The sequence below is a fragment of the Lonchura striata genome, chromosome 1 (genome assembly GCF_046129695.1).
Source record: "Lonchura striata isolate bLonStr1 chromosome 1, bLonStr1.mat, whole genome shotgun sequence".
Lineage (NCBI taxonomy): Eukaryota > Metazoa > Chordata > Aves > Passeriformes > Estrildidae > Lonchura > Lonchura striata.
The window spans coordinates 20,148,936-20,161,645 of record NC_134603.1 but is presented as its reverse complement, the minus strand read 5'-3'; the positions used below and the strand labels follow the sequence as shown (position 1 = coordinate 20,161,645).

At 39.4% G+C, this 12,710-nt stretch overlaps 1 protein-coding gene across 1 annotated transcript; it reads left to right on the top strand.

Moving 5' to 3' along the window:
* Positions 1–6,953: 6,953 nt before the first annotated feature.
* DCSTAMP (dendrocyte expressed seven transmembrane protein) lies at positions 6,954–11,324 on the top strand. The gene is made up of 3 exons (XM_031504187.2): positions 6,954–7,979; positions 10,246–10,566; positions 11,253–11,324. Exons 1-3 carry the CDS (start codon positions 6,954–6,956, stop codon positions 11,322–11,324), a joined length of 1,419 nt encoding a protein of 472 aa, XP_031360047.2.
* The last annotated feature ends 1,386 nt before the right edge of the window (positions 11,325–12,710 follow it).

Genomic DNA, 12,710 nt, shown 5'->3' with positions numbered 1-12,710 from the left:
ACCAAACCACCTATGACATTTCTGAGAAAAATGAATCTGAAAGCTTAAACATAAACAGTAAAACCACAATTGCAAGTTAGTTCTGAAAATGGCTGAAAAAAGCAGTGTATGAAGGATGTTATTAAAAAGGTGTCATACATATGTAACAATCTTACAATTTTCATTGCTGTTGTCCTTGTGAAGCTGTGTATCAGCCTTTGATTTGCTTTAAATCTGTTGTCCTCTTTATCAGATGGTCTTGATGACAACTGAATAAAAAGATTGACTGGTTCAATAGATCAATCCAATAATTGGTAGGATGTGTGTAACACGTGTGTAATACTCAAGTGAGGTGTATGGGTGTCCAGAATTATCTTTCTCCTCTGTGCACACAAATGCACATGCAAACTCTGTCTGCAGAAACCAATAGCAGATTTAAAATATAAGGTAATGTTCCTCTGCATAGCAGTTCTACCCTCCTGTATATAAATTATCTTAATTATATATAACTTTTGTCTTTATTGTATATTTAAGGTGTGTCTTACTATAAAGACCATATTCTGACAGGCTGTCTACAGAAGTATTTGCACATATCTCAGTAGGAACATTTTTGGAGTGAAAATTATTAGAGCTTTAAATTTATTTGGATACTGAATTGCTGCAAGTTTCAAAGGAAGTACCAAAATAGCTAAAATGTTCTAGACCAAAGGCATTACTCAACATAATATTAAATTGTTGAAATCTGGGCTCTGTACTCATTTGCTGATATCTATTACTCTGCCAGAAAAAAAGGTAGAAAATGGCACTTGCAAATTATATACTATTCTGGTCTTGTGCATAAGTTACTTCCTGATGAATCTTTGTCGAAACCAGAACAATTTCAAAATTGTACTGTGCCTGACTCATTGAGGGAGGGTATAGGAAAAAAATTACTCATGTGAGATCTTTTACTACTGTCTGTCTCAGTTCCCCACCAAAGTCAAGAGACACACAGCCCTGGAAAGAACCTTCAAATGCTTTACAAGAGTGCCTGTAAGTAACACTTAAAGGTTAATATCAAGGAACTTTGGATGGTAATTATAGACTGAGCTAGCTGTTCTAAGGTAAAAGGACTTTCTATAAGTTATGTGTTGTCACCTTACTGATAGGATAGTCTATTCCTAAAGTTTGTGAAGCAATTTACCCCTAAACTCTCTCAAAAGTATGTGTAGAGCTATTCTGTGTAGGAGAGAGACTGTGTAATCTCATATGTTCCCTTCCTTCCCTCATAATAGAATCTACTATGTTTTGGAGAGTTGTTTTTGGCAATAGGCAAATTGCCATTTGGGTTTCCCAAACTGGGCCTACATTGCTTCCTGTGTTTTAAGGGAAGAATATGTCTGTGGATTTGTTGCATCACAGCTTCTGAGAAAATTTTATTTCTTGTTCTATGTCCCTTCCACAGCTGTCCATATTCTATGGCTGCCCACAACATATTTTCTGCGTCCTTCTCTGAGTGCCCAGCTTAGTGAAATACAACTTGTGCTGGCAATTAGGAAACACAGGGAGAGGTTCATCTTCAGACTTTGGATAGCTCTGTCTGAGTAACTCAGACACTTTTCACAGTTGAGCTAAAGTTCTCATAGAATGCAATCCATCTTCTGTGTGGGTAGACTTATAAAACAGGTTTGAAGTAACATTTCTGGGCACCTGCCCTTTTCTCTTCATTGACACACAGACAGCTCAGATGTGGATATCACAGAATCCCAGAAGACTTGGGTTAGAAGAACCCTTTTTAGAGATCATTGAGTCCAACCCCCAGTGCTACAGACATCTCAGATGACATTTAATAAATTTGTGGCATCCTAAATATCTTGTAATATCTTGCAATATTCAGGATTATCCCAAGCTATTTTCAATACATAAAGAGGAAATCTCACTCAGTTGCTATTTTTGTTTGTTTGTTTTTCCTTGTGTATAAATTGCTATATTTGCATTGCTGTGTTGTTTAGTATTTCAAGTTTCTATGTGCACATATATGATTAGATATTTTAGTCATCCCTTCTATTTAATGTGTTTAGTACCATTAAGTTTCTTTCCTCATGCAGTTAAAAGCAAATAATGTGAACTTAAGGAATTGTAAGGGTGTCAATGAAGCCCTGAGGATAGCTGCAGTAATGTTGATGGATTTTTGACTGGGCTGTTATTTGTCTGTTGCATACCCTACATTGACCAAAGGAAATAATGTGGGATGCCCTCCTGTATTTTTGCTTTTACTATGCCATAGTTCAGCACTGGATTTTTTGACAGTATCCAAAAAAGGGAAGTAATTTTCTTACATTTCAAAGTAACTGATTCAGGCTAGAAAAGAAGGCTCCTGAAACTGCCAAAAAAGGAAATATTTGTTTTTAAAATCTTATTGTGTGCTTTCTATTCTTTAACTCCTGTATAAAATCCCAACAGGATTTATGAGGCAAAGATCACTGTGTAGCTGAAGCAAGGCAAAGATCACTGTGAAGCTGGGCATCAATGGGACCTAATGTTTCTCTTAATAAGATTTTGTTTTTATGTATAAGGATCCTGCACACTATTCTGGGCAAAGGGCCTGCCAAACTTCCATACTGCTCCTGAGATCAGCCCAAACAACACTGCTGTGCAGAGAAAGTTATATCAGACTTGGTATGAAGGTGCAAAAAACTGGGTGGTACTATTCAGTCCTAAATCAATGGCACTTGTAGTCCCCAGGTTTTGCCTGACTTAGGTCTGCATCAAAATAGAAAGTAGACTTAGAGATCTGACTCCTTTTGTTATGCTTTGCTAAGTCAGCTGTTTCTCTATCAAAAACCCCTAATTATTTAGTAAATCTCATTCTTTTACTCACTATATATTTTTAGGAGATACCTTCTTCTTCCATTATATTAAAAATTGGCAAGCTGTTTGCATGGGTGACTAATCCATATACTAGATATGTAGACCTCCTGTTCATCTCTAAGCAATAAACAGCCTAGGTAGAAAAGATTTCACAAATACTCTCAGCAAGTATTTAGAGTTTCAATCTATTGCAGTTGGACTAGATGATTGTTGTTGGCCCCTTCCCACTCATTGCCCTGTTCTATTCTACTCCATTCTATCTGTAGCAAGGCATCATCAGCTGCAGGGTGAGCAAGGGACTAGGACAGGACCAAGCTGGTAGCAGAGGTGGCCACAACTACTGGGAGAGTGAATATGTAGGAGTCTCCATAGAAGGCAGGGAAGAAATCACACATAACATAAACATATACTATTAAAAAATTACATAGCTCTACCAGGGTTCACGGCTGAACTGGAAAGACATTGTCTAGGGACTCTTGATGCTATGTACTTATCTTCTACTTCCTCAAATCTGTAGCCATATCTGAAATAACAAAAACAGAACCTTAAAATATGTTTAAATTTTTCTTGTTTATTTTAAAATTAAACTAGAAAAATTCCTTTTAAATATGTTGCATTAATTTCACTACACACGAGACTTAAGAACTGTGGCCCAACCTCCTTGCCAGAGAAGCTCCTTTGGAGAATTTATTTTTATAATTACTCCTGCCAGCATGCCATATGGTAGAAGAATATCATGCTTCCAGAGCTGAGTAAATATTTCCTAGAGAGGGAAACTAAAGCATAGAGAGGTTCCCCTTGGACCCAACTAAAAAATCAGTTACGAAAGCAGAACTAAAGCACAAGAATTTCCAGCTCCCCTCTGTAGGAGGGGGAGTTTTTCATCACTAGAAACTATGGTGAAAAGAAATTGGCAGTTCAGAGCAAGAAACAGCTGTCCAAGAATCATTCTTTCCTTATGCTTCATAAATAATGGCAGCAGCCCCCATCTTAGTTCATGTTAGGAGAAGAAGTACTTTGCTTCAACCTGCAACTGAAATTAAGGTTTTGTTCTTGTTAGCCTCCTGTTATAGTTCCTAACTGTACCAAACAGCTTCAGAAAACTTTTGTGATTTATGTTTTTAAGAAGAATCATTCCAGAAAGCTCTCAGAGTTTACTATTTCTTTAAGTTCTGAATTAGCCTCTTTCATGATGCCAACAATGTATTTCTACCTCTAAGCCAGAGTATTATTTTCCTTTCCCAAGCATTCACAGCTGTATAGGTGCCTGGTGATATAAGAATGTTCAGCCTCCAAACATTTTTTTTGGGGTTGAGAGTTTTCATCCTTTGAGTGGTTCTCCTGTACTCAATGCTGAATATCTATACCTGTTGCTGATGCCTTACATGGGGAAAACTGAGGTAGGTGTCAGACAAGCCACAGAAATGCACTGTGAGCCTGACTCTTACCCTGGAAAAGTTTAAGCTCCTGAGGGGATGAGGATGTATTTTGTGACCTTCAGTGACCATGGAGAGACACCCGAGCATCCATGCCACAGGCTCCAAGGTTCACTGTGACTTTGCAATGCCTTTCCTGTCTTAAAGCTCTGGGTTCGTGCAGGTTAAGGACAAGCCTACCATGTATGTTCTGAATACTGCAGGGATCTCATGTAACACCATTGAATCAGCTCCAAAAAGGAGACTTTTTGATTCTTTTCAGATTCTGTCCATATTTTGCAAGTCTCTAGCCTCCCAGTCCAGAAGTACTTTTATTAAATCTAAGGATGCAGCCAAGCCAAAACCCCAGTCACATATTGCAGCCATTTACTGAATGCTTATAAGCATTAACCCAAATTCACCATATCCATACATACAAATGCACAAAACCATGTAAAAACTGTGCCTGAGAACAGCTGTGAAATTAGTGCTGCTAAAGAAAAGTGAAAATATGGTATTTTCTTACACAGATATTTTGGAGAGCATTAGATAAATGCTAGCCTTTTTGCATTTTGTTAAGGTTTCTTAAATCAAGGACAGAATGTATTCACTGTGCAAGGTAATTTTTCTTAGATCTACAAAGAAGTGGCAGCACATACTGTTTAACACTCTGATCGTGGAGGTGCAGGATTTGCTGACAAGGTTTGCTGGCTGTTAGGTCTGGTTCTGCTTGATTTCAGGAGCATGAACATCTCCTTTTTGATTATGTTTCCTAAAAATATCTTCTGGTAGAAAGGATGAAGCAGACCATCCACATAAGCAGAAGGGCAGCTCTGCTCATAGCAGAGCTGGAGCCAGGCAGCTCGTGTGCTAACTCTCCTCCCCACTTCACTTGCAGCACCTTCCCAAACACGGTGACTTCTACTTACTTCTGGGGCACTGACTAACTAATTTTGCTCCTGCGAAGGAGGTGTTAATTGCTCTTGTGCTTCATTTACAGCTGAGTTCACTTAGGCCCTGGAGGGGAGCAATTTTCTTAGCCTTCCCAGGACCTGTGATAGTTCTAGGAATTAAGCCTACCTTGAGAGACTACTGCCCACTGTTCGCTTGTGCTGAAGTGGTTAAACACAAAAAATACTCAGCATTTTTCAGAATAGTCCTCAGCACTATAAAGGATCAGGCCCAAGTAAGGCCAAGGAAAAGCAGCACATCAGTACAAGAAGGTCCCAGCTGGTGATGGAAGCTTGCTCCCATAATATTCAGCTCCTGTTGCACACAAAGGAGATAATGACACAACTAATAACTAATTACAATGAGAAGGAAAGGGGAAATGGTGCAGTGAATGCTAGCAGCATTCATAAAGGCTAATGCTAACAGAATACAGTATGTGTACAAAATTATAGTTTAGTTCCTGGCTACCTGCTGTGTTCAAGCTAAGCTAAAGAAAAAGTAATATCTTTAGGATGTATTTTACAAAGAAAACTGTTCCCTATTTAAGATAAATTTACCACTGTTTATTTTATTTAATTAGTATCTCATTTATTCTACAATGTTAAAATGCTAATATACATATTAATTGACCTTGCATCTTTGGACAAATTGCACTATAAATATTATAATATCTCCCATCAAACTGAATTGAATCACAGAAATATTCTGTAATTTATGTAACAGGCATACTGGTAAGCAGGACAAGTGGTGACAAGCACAAGCTATTAGGCTTAATAAGGGTTAAACACAAAATGGTAAGGTTGGAAGGGAGCACAGTGAATCATCTGCTCCAACCCTCCTGCTCAGGCAGGATCATCCCAGAGCACATGGCACAGGATTGAATCCAGGTGGTTCTTGATTATCTCCAGTGATGGAGATTCCACAACCTCTCTGGGAGCCTTTTCCAGTGCCTGGTCACCCTCACAGTTATGAGAGCCTGGAATGATTGCTGTCTTGAGACGTTTTGGGGTGCATGTGTGTGGGGAAGGGGCAGGTGGAGCCCTGCCCTGGTGAGGCAGTGCCCTGCCCTACACCCACCCCAGAGCCTGTATGCAGCCTGGCAGGGGCTGCACACTGAGGCAATGCTGCACACCCCACCCCTAGAGCCCCTAACCCAGCTCCTGAGTGGCCAAACGACTGGAAGTCCCCCCTGGGGGAAGGGCCAAGAGGTGTTTAAAATGGAACACGAAGCAAGCATGTCTTGACTTTACCCCCTCTTGGAATTTCTATCAGTTGCACAGCACTGGAATCCAGGAGTGCTAGTCTTGTGGCTCCTCTTCTATGTATTTTCTGTCTTTCTGTTTTTAATTCGTTCTTCTCAGAATTTGTGTGTAACTCAACATCAAACAGAATTAAGAGTTTCCTAAATTAATGCTTTGAGAAGTGTTTTATATTGATTGAATGCTGCATTAAATCTTTTGCCAAAGTTCTCTGATTTTCTAAAGTATTTTAAAACATAAAAGGACAAAAGATAGAAATCCTTTTAGAGTCACCTCTTCAATATTTATATCTGTGACGTTGGGTACAAATATTTTGGTCTTATGTGTGGTGGTTCAGCCTCATGTGAGTCAGACCTGCAGATTTTGCAGTGTGAAGAAGTATCAGAGAGTCAGTTAAAAGCACATCACTGTCAGTAGTATGACACTGTAAATAACAGTGTTTTTCTTTTGCTTTCCTTTTAGTTTGAGCCATTGCAGTGTCAGCAACAATCAGAAGAAAATGCAAAAATTAATCTCAATAGCTCGGAACGCCTGGGAAATTTTTATATCTGAAAGGAAGCCTGGCTGGAAGTATCAGATGCAGCTTTTTGCAGTTTGCTTTGCAGTTGGCTTCCTCTCCAGCTTTCTGTTTTTTCTTAGCATGCACTTCTCCTTGGCACACCATTCCTTGGGGCCCTTACTGATTTCTGGATTCATCTGGATTTTGCTTTCTATCATGCTCTTTTGTTTCAAGCACCTGCGCTGTTTTAGTGTTCTGTTCCTCCTTTCTTGTGGGTTGAAAAATGGCAGGAATGCTCTTATTACTGCTGGCACAGGTGTTGTGGTGGCCAACAATATTCAAAATATTTTTCACAATCTAAAGGTTCTGGCAGACAGTATAACCTGTCATTTAAAGCACGAGCAATTTGCCTTGATAAAATATTATGTTGAGGCAATAAAATGGATTTATGAGGTGGCCAAGCTTCCTCCTGAGCTACCCAAAGATTTAGTGGTCCTAAAGCATGAATTCACACCATCTTATTCAATTTTAGATGATGCATTAAAACAAGAGCTAAATGACACAGAACAAGAAATCCAGAGAATTGCTAACCAGATATCTTTTATGTTGACTATACTGCCCTATATAGGTCAGAAAGTATTGCCTATATTTGGGGTTTTTCTAGTTTCTTTTGGAACTGGCCTCTTTATCAAAAAATTTGTGGGTTCTCATAGTGCCAAATTTAAGAATACTTATATCACAAAACAGTTCATTGCATTTGATGAGCACCAAAAACAACAGCAAAGACCCTGTCTTCTGCCACTTAACAGAAAAGAGAGAAAAGAGTATGTGACAATCCCATCCTTTTTCTTCACAAGAAAGGACAGGAAAAAAGTTCTGTGTTCTTTTCTCCCTGCAATTATTCACCTTTGCATCTGGCTTCTGTTTGTTGCAGTAGACTCTTTGTTTTATTTGTTAATTATTTCTGTGAACAAATATCTCCAAGAAGTACCGGATCTAGACATTCGACTCAGTCTCTTTCAGAATGTAAGTACTTATCAGTACCATATATTTCTTAGTTTAGTGTTGAAAAATTTCCCTTCATTTTCAGCAGCTGCAGGAGCATACATATAGCAATGAACCATCAATTCTTTCCTTGAATATCATTCATTTCAAAAAGAGTCATTGCCTCTACAGATACATTGGTTGGATAGAACCAGACAGTTCTTTCGAGAGCATTGTTATACTTTTCATTCCTCCATTTATATACATGAAGAAAACCAGATGCTTAAAATTGGAAACTCACAGAACCGACATTTGTGAATCACTACCTTTTATAGCCAAAAGTCACTGTAACACTTATGTAAGAGATGCCTATTTTACTTTATCCCTTTTCTTCGTATGCATGGGCATATACACACAAAATAATGGCTTGTTGCCAAAATCTTCAGGTTCCTCTAGCAGGAGCAGCAGTAGCAGCATAGTGAACCATAGATTAACTAGGTTGGAAGATAAGTCTGGAGGCCATCAAGTCCAACCTCATGCTCAAAACAAGGACAACTGGTTAGAGCATGGTGCTAATAACACTGAGGTTGTGGATTTGAGCCCCATATGGTCCATTCACTTAACAGCTGGACTTGTTCTTTCTTGTGGATCCCTTCCAATTCAGAATATTCAGCGATTCTGTGGCAAACTTCAGAGATAGATCAGATTGCTCAGGGTCTTGTCTGGATATTCTTAAAGGAGAAGATTTGACCATTGGAGTGATGCCTTTAGTGCTAACTAAAGCTACCCAGTTTGATAGCTCAAGAATTATTCATCCCAACCAAATCAAGCAAGGGCAGCAGGAGGCCAGCATGCATGGGTGAGCAAGGAACTCCTGAAAAAGCACAGAATAGGTGGAAGAAAGAAGAGCAATCCCAGGAGGAATGGAGATGCAGTGTCTGACTGTGTAAGGATGGGGGCAGGAAAGCCAAAGCCTACCTGGAGCTGAATGAGGTGAGACAGGGTAAGGGCAGCGCAAAGGTCCACAAGCAGCAAAAGAAAGACATGGGGAAATGTAGGCCCACTGTGAAGAGTAGAAGGGTCTTGTGGCAACAAAGGACACAGAAAGCCCAAGATACTGAATGGTATCTTCAAGCTGTGCTTTTACTAGGAAGACCAGCCTTTAGGAACCCCAGGCCTTTGAGACAAGGACAAGTGTTGAGCAAGGAAGACTTAGCCCTGGTGGAGGAGAATCAAGTTAGGACACATTTAAGCAAATGTGCAACCATGGGACCTGATGGGAGGCATACATGGGTGCTGAGGGTGCTGGCTGATGTCACTGTGAGGTCACTTTTGATTGTGTTTGAAACATCATGAAGCCTGGGGGACGTTCCTGCTTCAAGAGGGGAAGAAAGCAGATGTTAGTTTCATCTTCAAGAAGGGGAATGAGGATGAATCAGGGAACTACAGTCACCCTCACCTTTATCCCTGGGAAGGTGATAGAGGATATAATCATGGAAGCCATTTTCATACAAGTGAGGGTCAGGAAATCTATTAGGAGTACTAAGCATGGATTTATAAGGGCAAGATCATACTTGACCAGTCTAACGGTTTTCTACAATAAAAACACTGGGTTGCTGAATGAAGGGAGAACAGAGGATGCTGATTGTGCTTTTATTAAGGCTTCCACTGCTGGAACACTGGAACACAGTGTCTTCATTGACAATCTGATGAAGTGTGGGCTAGAGAAAAGGAGAATGCCATGAACTGTCATGAACTGACTGAACTGTCATGAATTGACTGAACTCTTGGACCCAAAAATCCTGACTTGTGGTACACAACCATTCCTGATGTCCCCCAGGAGTAGAAACTGGAACTTATACTATTTAACCCATTCATTAATGACCTGCAAAGACAAATATATTGTAGCCACACAAACCTGCCAAACCAAAGGGACAGACACTCTGCTCTGCAGTTTTACTCCTAATCTAAGACCCTCCAACAGGGCATCTGAGCAGAGTCATAGGAGTGGAAAAATATTGAGCCATTATAACCAGATTAGCTAAATACTTTTCTGTCAGAGCCACTGAGAAGGTAAGTTTTTTAACGGTCAAAAGTGCTGGACATTGTCCCAAGAGAAATCACGAAAATAGAGTCCAAAACATTTATAAATAGCCAATAAATATATTGTTTTGAGCATGCTGTATATAGACACTGGATGGGGATGATTTAGAGTCCTTTCTAAATCTGAATATCCAGTGGGAGAAATATTAAGAAAGGAGGGAATCTGTATTATAACCAATGCCTTTTTTCCACTTTTCTTCTGCAGAAGAATGAGAAAAGCTATATAATTTCTATGAAAGAGCATATTGAAAAGACTGAGTCTTTCAAGATCCCTTTGGTTAAGCAAAACTGCATCCCTCATCCAGAGCTCGCTCCCTCCACAACATGGATTCAGCTTGGAGTCATCATCTTCTTTTTAATAATTTTTGGGTTATTCTCTGGCCTCCTGACCCAACTCAAAATACTTGTGTCAACTTCCTTTTATCCTGATACTGAGATGAAACGGATACATTATTTACATGCAAAATTACTCAAAAAAAGAGCAAAGCTACAAGAGAAAACTGGGAAGAACATGTTTGCAAGAACGGTAAGCCATGAGCCCTGGGGAAAAAAATAAACCTTCTCATTGGGTGATAGCCAGATCCAGGAAATACTTAAACACTTGTTAACTTCAATTATGTGCTAATAGACTTTCCCCAGTGCTCAGGAGCCAGAGACATGTTGCCTAATGGTAAGATTAGATAATCCAATAATTTTGTTCTGTACTTCAGTACTCATGCCTCAGACATGACACTGGTATGCTCAAATGACTATGTGCTGGCAAGAAAATACTTCTCAGATTCAGAGTCCTCTGAAAAGAAACTGTTTTCATGAACATATGAAAAGCACTTTGGGTATTCCTACAATCTAGACTGCAAGTCCTCAGCAGCAAGAGCAGCCCTAGATGTAGAGAAAGATATTCTGGTATTGCTTAGCAATATGAAAGGTGATATATTTCTGTTCTAAAACACAGTGTGACTGCATATACTATTAGGAAACAGAACTTTTTCTTGCAAAAACATTTATCCTGTACATATACATATAGATACACAGACACACTAATGGAAACAACTAACACACATGCATATACCTATGGCATATCCAGATAGAATGTTGCAGACATATAGTTTGGTTTTTTTTACAGCCTTCAATACTGATTATACAGGGTGTTAGTGTCTGGGTAATCTTAACTCAGTAATACTACAATACAGATCATATTTCTGTTTTTTTCAGGTCAATTTTTGGTTTCCAATACTCAAGGCAAGAGTGGCAGTGAAGAAGAAAGGAAGGAGTGTAGCAGAATGACAGGATGATGTGAAAGAGACAAGTGAATCTTTGGATATGGCTGACATGCCTTAGCTCCACCTGTGTTTTGCACCATCTTTCCTATAGAATGTCAATCGTAAAATGTAAAATTTCACACTAAAAGGTTTAGCAGCAGTATTTTGGAAAAGATGCCATTGTGGATAGTGTGCAGTTCACCACAGATTGTTCTGGATTAACAGTTTTTTTCAGTTTGGGGTTTGCATTATCTGGTATTGAGAAAATCAGGATGATCTGTTCTTCTACCTAAAAGTAATAAAGTAGTTTGGAGCTTTTAAAACTACACCAGAAACCTCTGTGGGTTGAGCTAGCAGAGGATGTAATGCCAGCAGCAGGTTAGTCTTCTTCACATTTGCCAGACACTGACCATAGAAGACACAGCAGAGGCTGTACATCCGTTGCCTTCTTGGATGGCCAAGAACTGGGACTTAGATGTTTCAAGACATTTTTATCTATTTCTCAAGCCTTAAGCCCTTCAGCCTGTCTCCTACCCAGAATTCCTTACTTGATTCTTGGTCCCCACTTCCACATATCCATAGACTGTATCACTAGTGCAGATTGTTCAATGCCTTTGATAATCATGAGAGGTCATGTAGCAGGTAGAAGTGGGAATGGTCGTAAGAGCTAGAATAGAGAGGAACCAGGTGCTGCGGGTGCAAACAAGGTATCTTTAAAGGGTGAAGCATGTAAGTAGAGGTGAACAATGTTTCAAATCTTGCAGACTGAGGAAGCTTGCAAAAGAGACAAAAATGGACTTAATTATGCTGCATAAGCACCAATGACTTTAATTCAATTAAACTGAGCCAAAACTGAAGTACTTCGCCTATTCAACCAACATTGGTGATGTGACCTTCATATGATACAAGTGCAAATGCAAAACGCCTAAAAGACGTAGGAATGACTTATGTAGCTTTAGAGATTAAATGTAGAACTCAAAAATGAACCGAACAGGCAGTGTATTTCTGATTTTCAGCCACAGCCAACGTCCTTTTTTAGTCTGAATAATAGGAAATTCTCTTCTCTTCCTCTATAATACATGCATAGTTTCAGGACAGCCATTGATCAATGTCTCTGTTATCTGAATGAATTAAGACTTAAAACTCTCCAGTAGCAAGTGTCAGAAGTTATTTTGCACTTAAACCACTGAAAAACACAAAGACTGTTTTTCTTTGAGCCTTCTAAAGTCTCACTTCTCCATGCATGCAGGTGGTTCAGGTTGCTGGTGTGACAACAATTCGTCTCTGGGAAATGGTGCTGGATTAAAGCCATGCATTATTGAAGGTTGTGCTGAATGTCTCTGAAAGGCCTGACTATGTCCTTTTTGCTAAAGTGGGACAGCCCTGAATAGTAGCAGAATGTCAGCTTGTA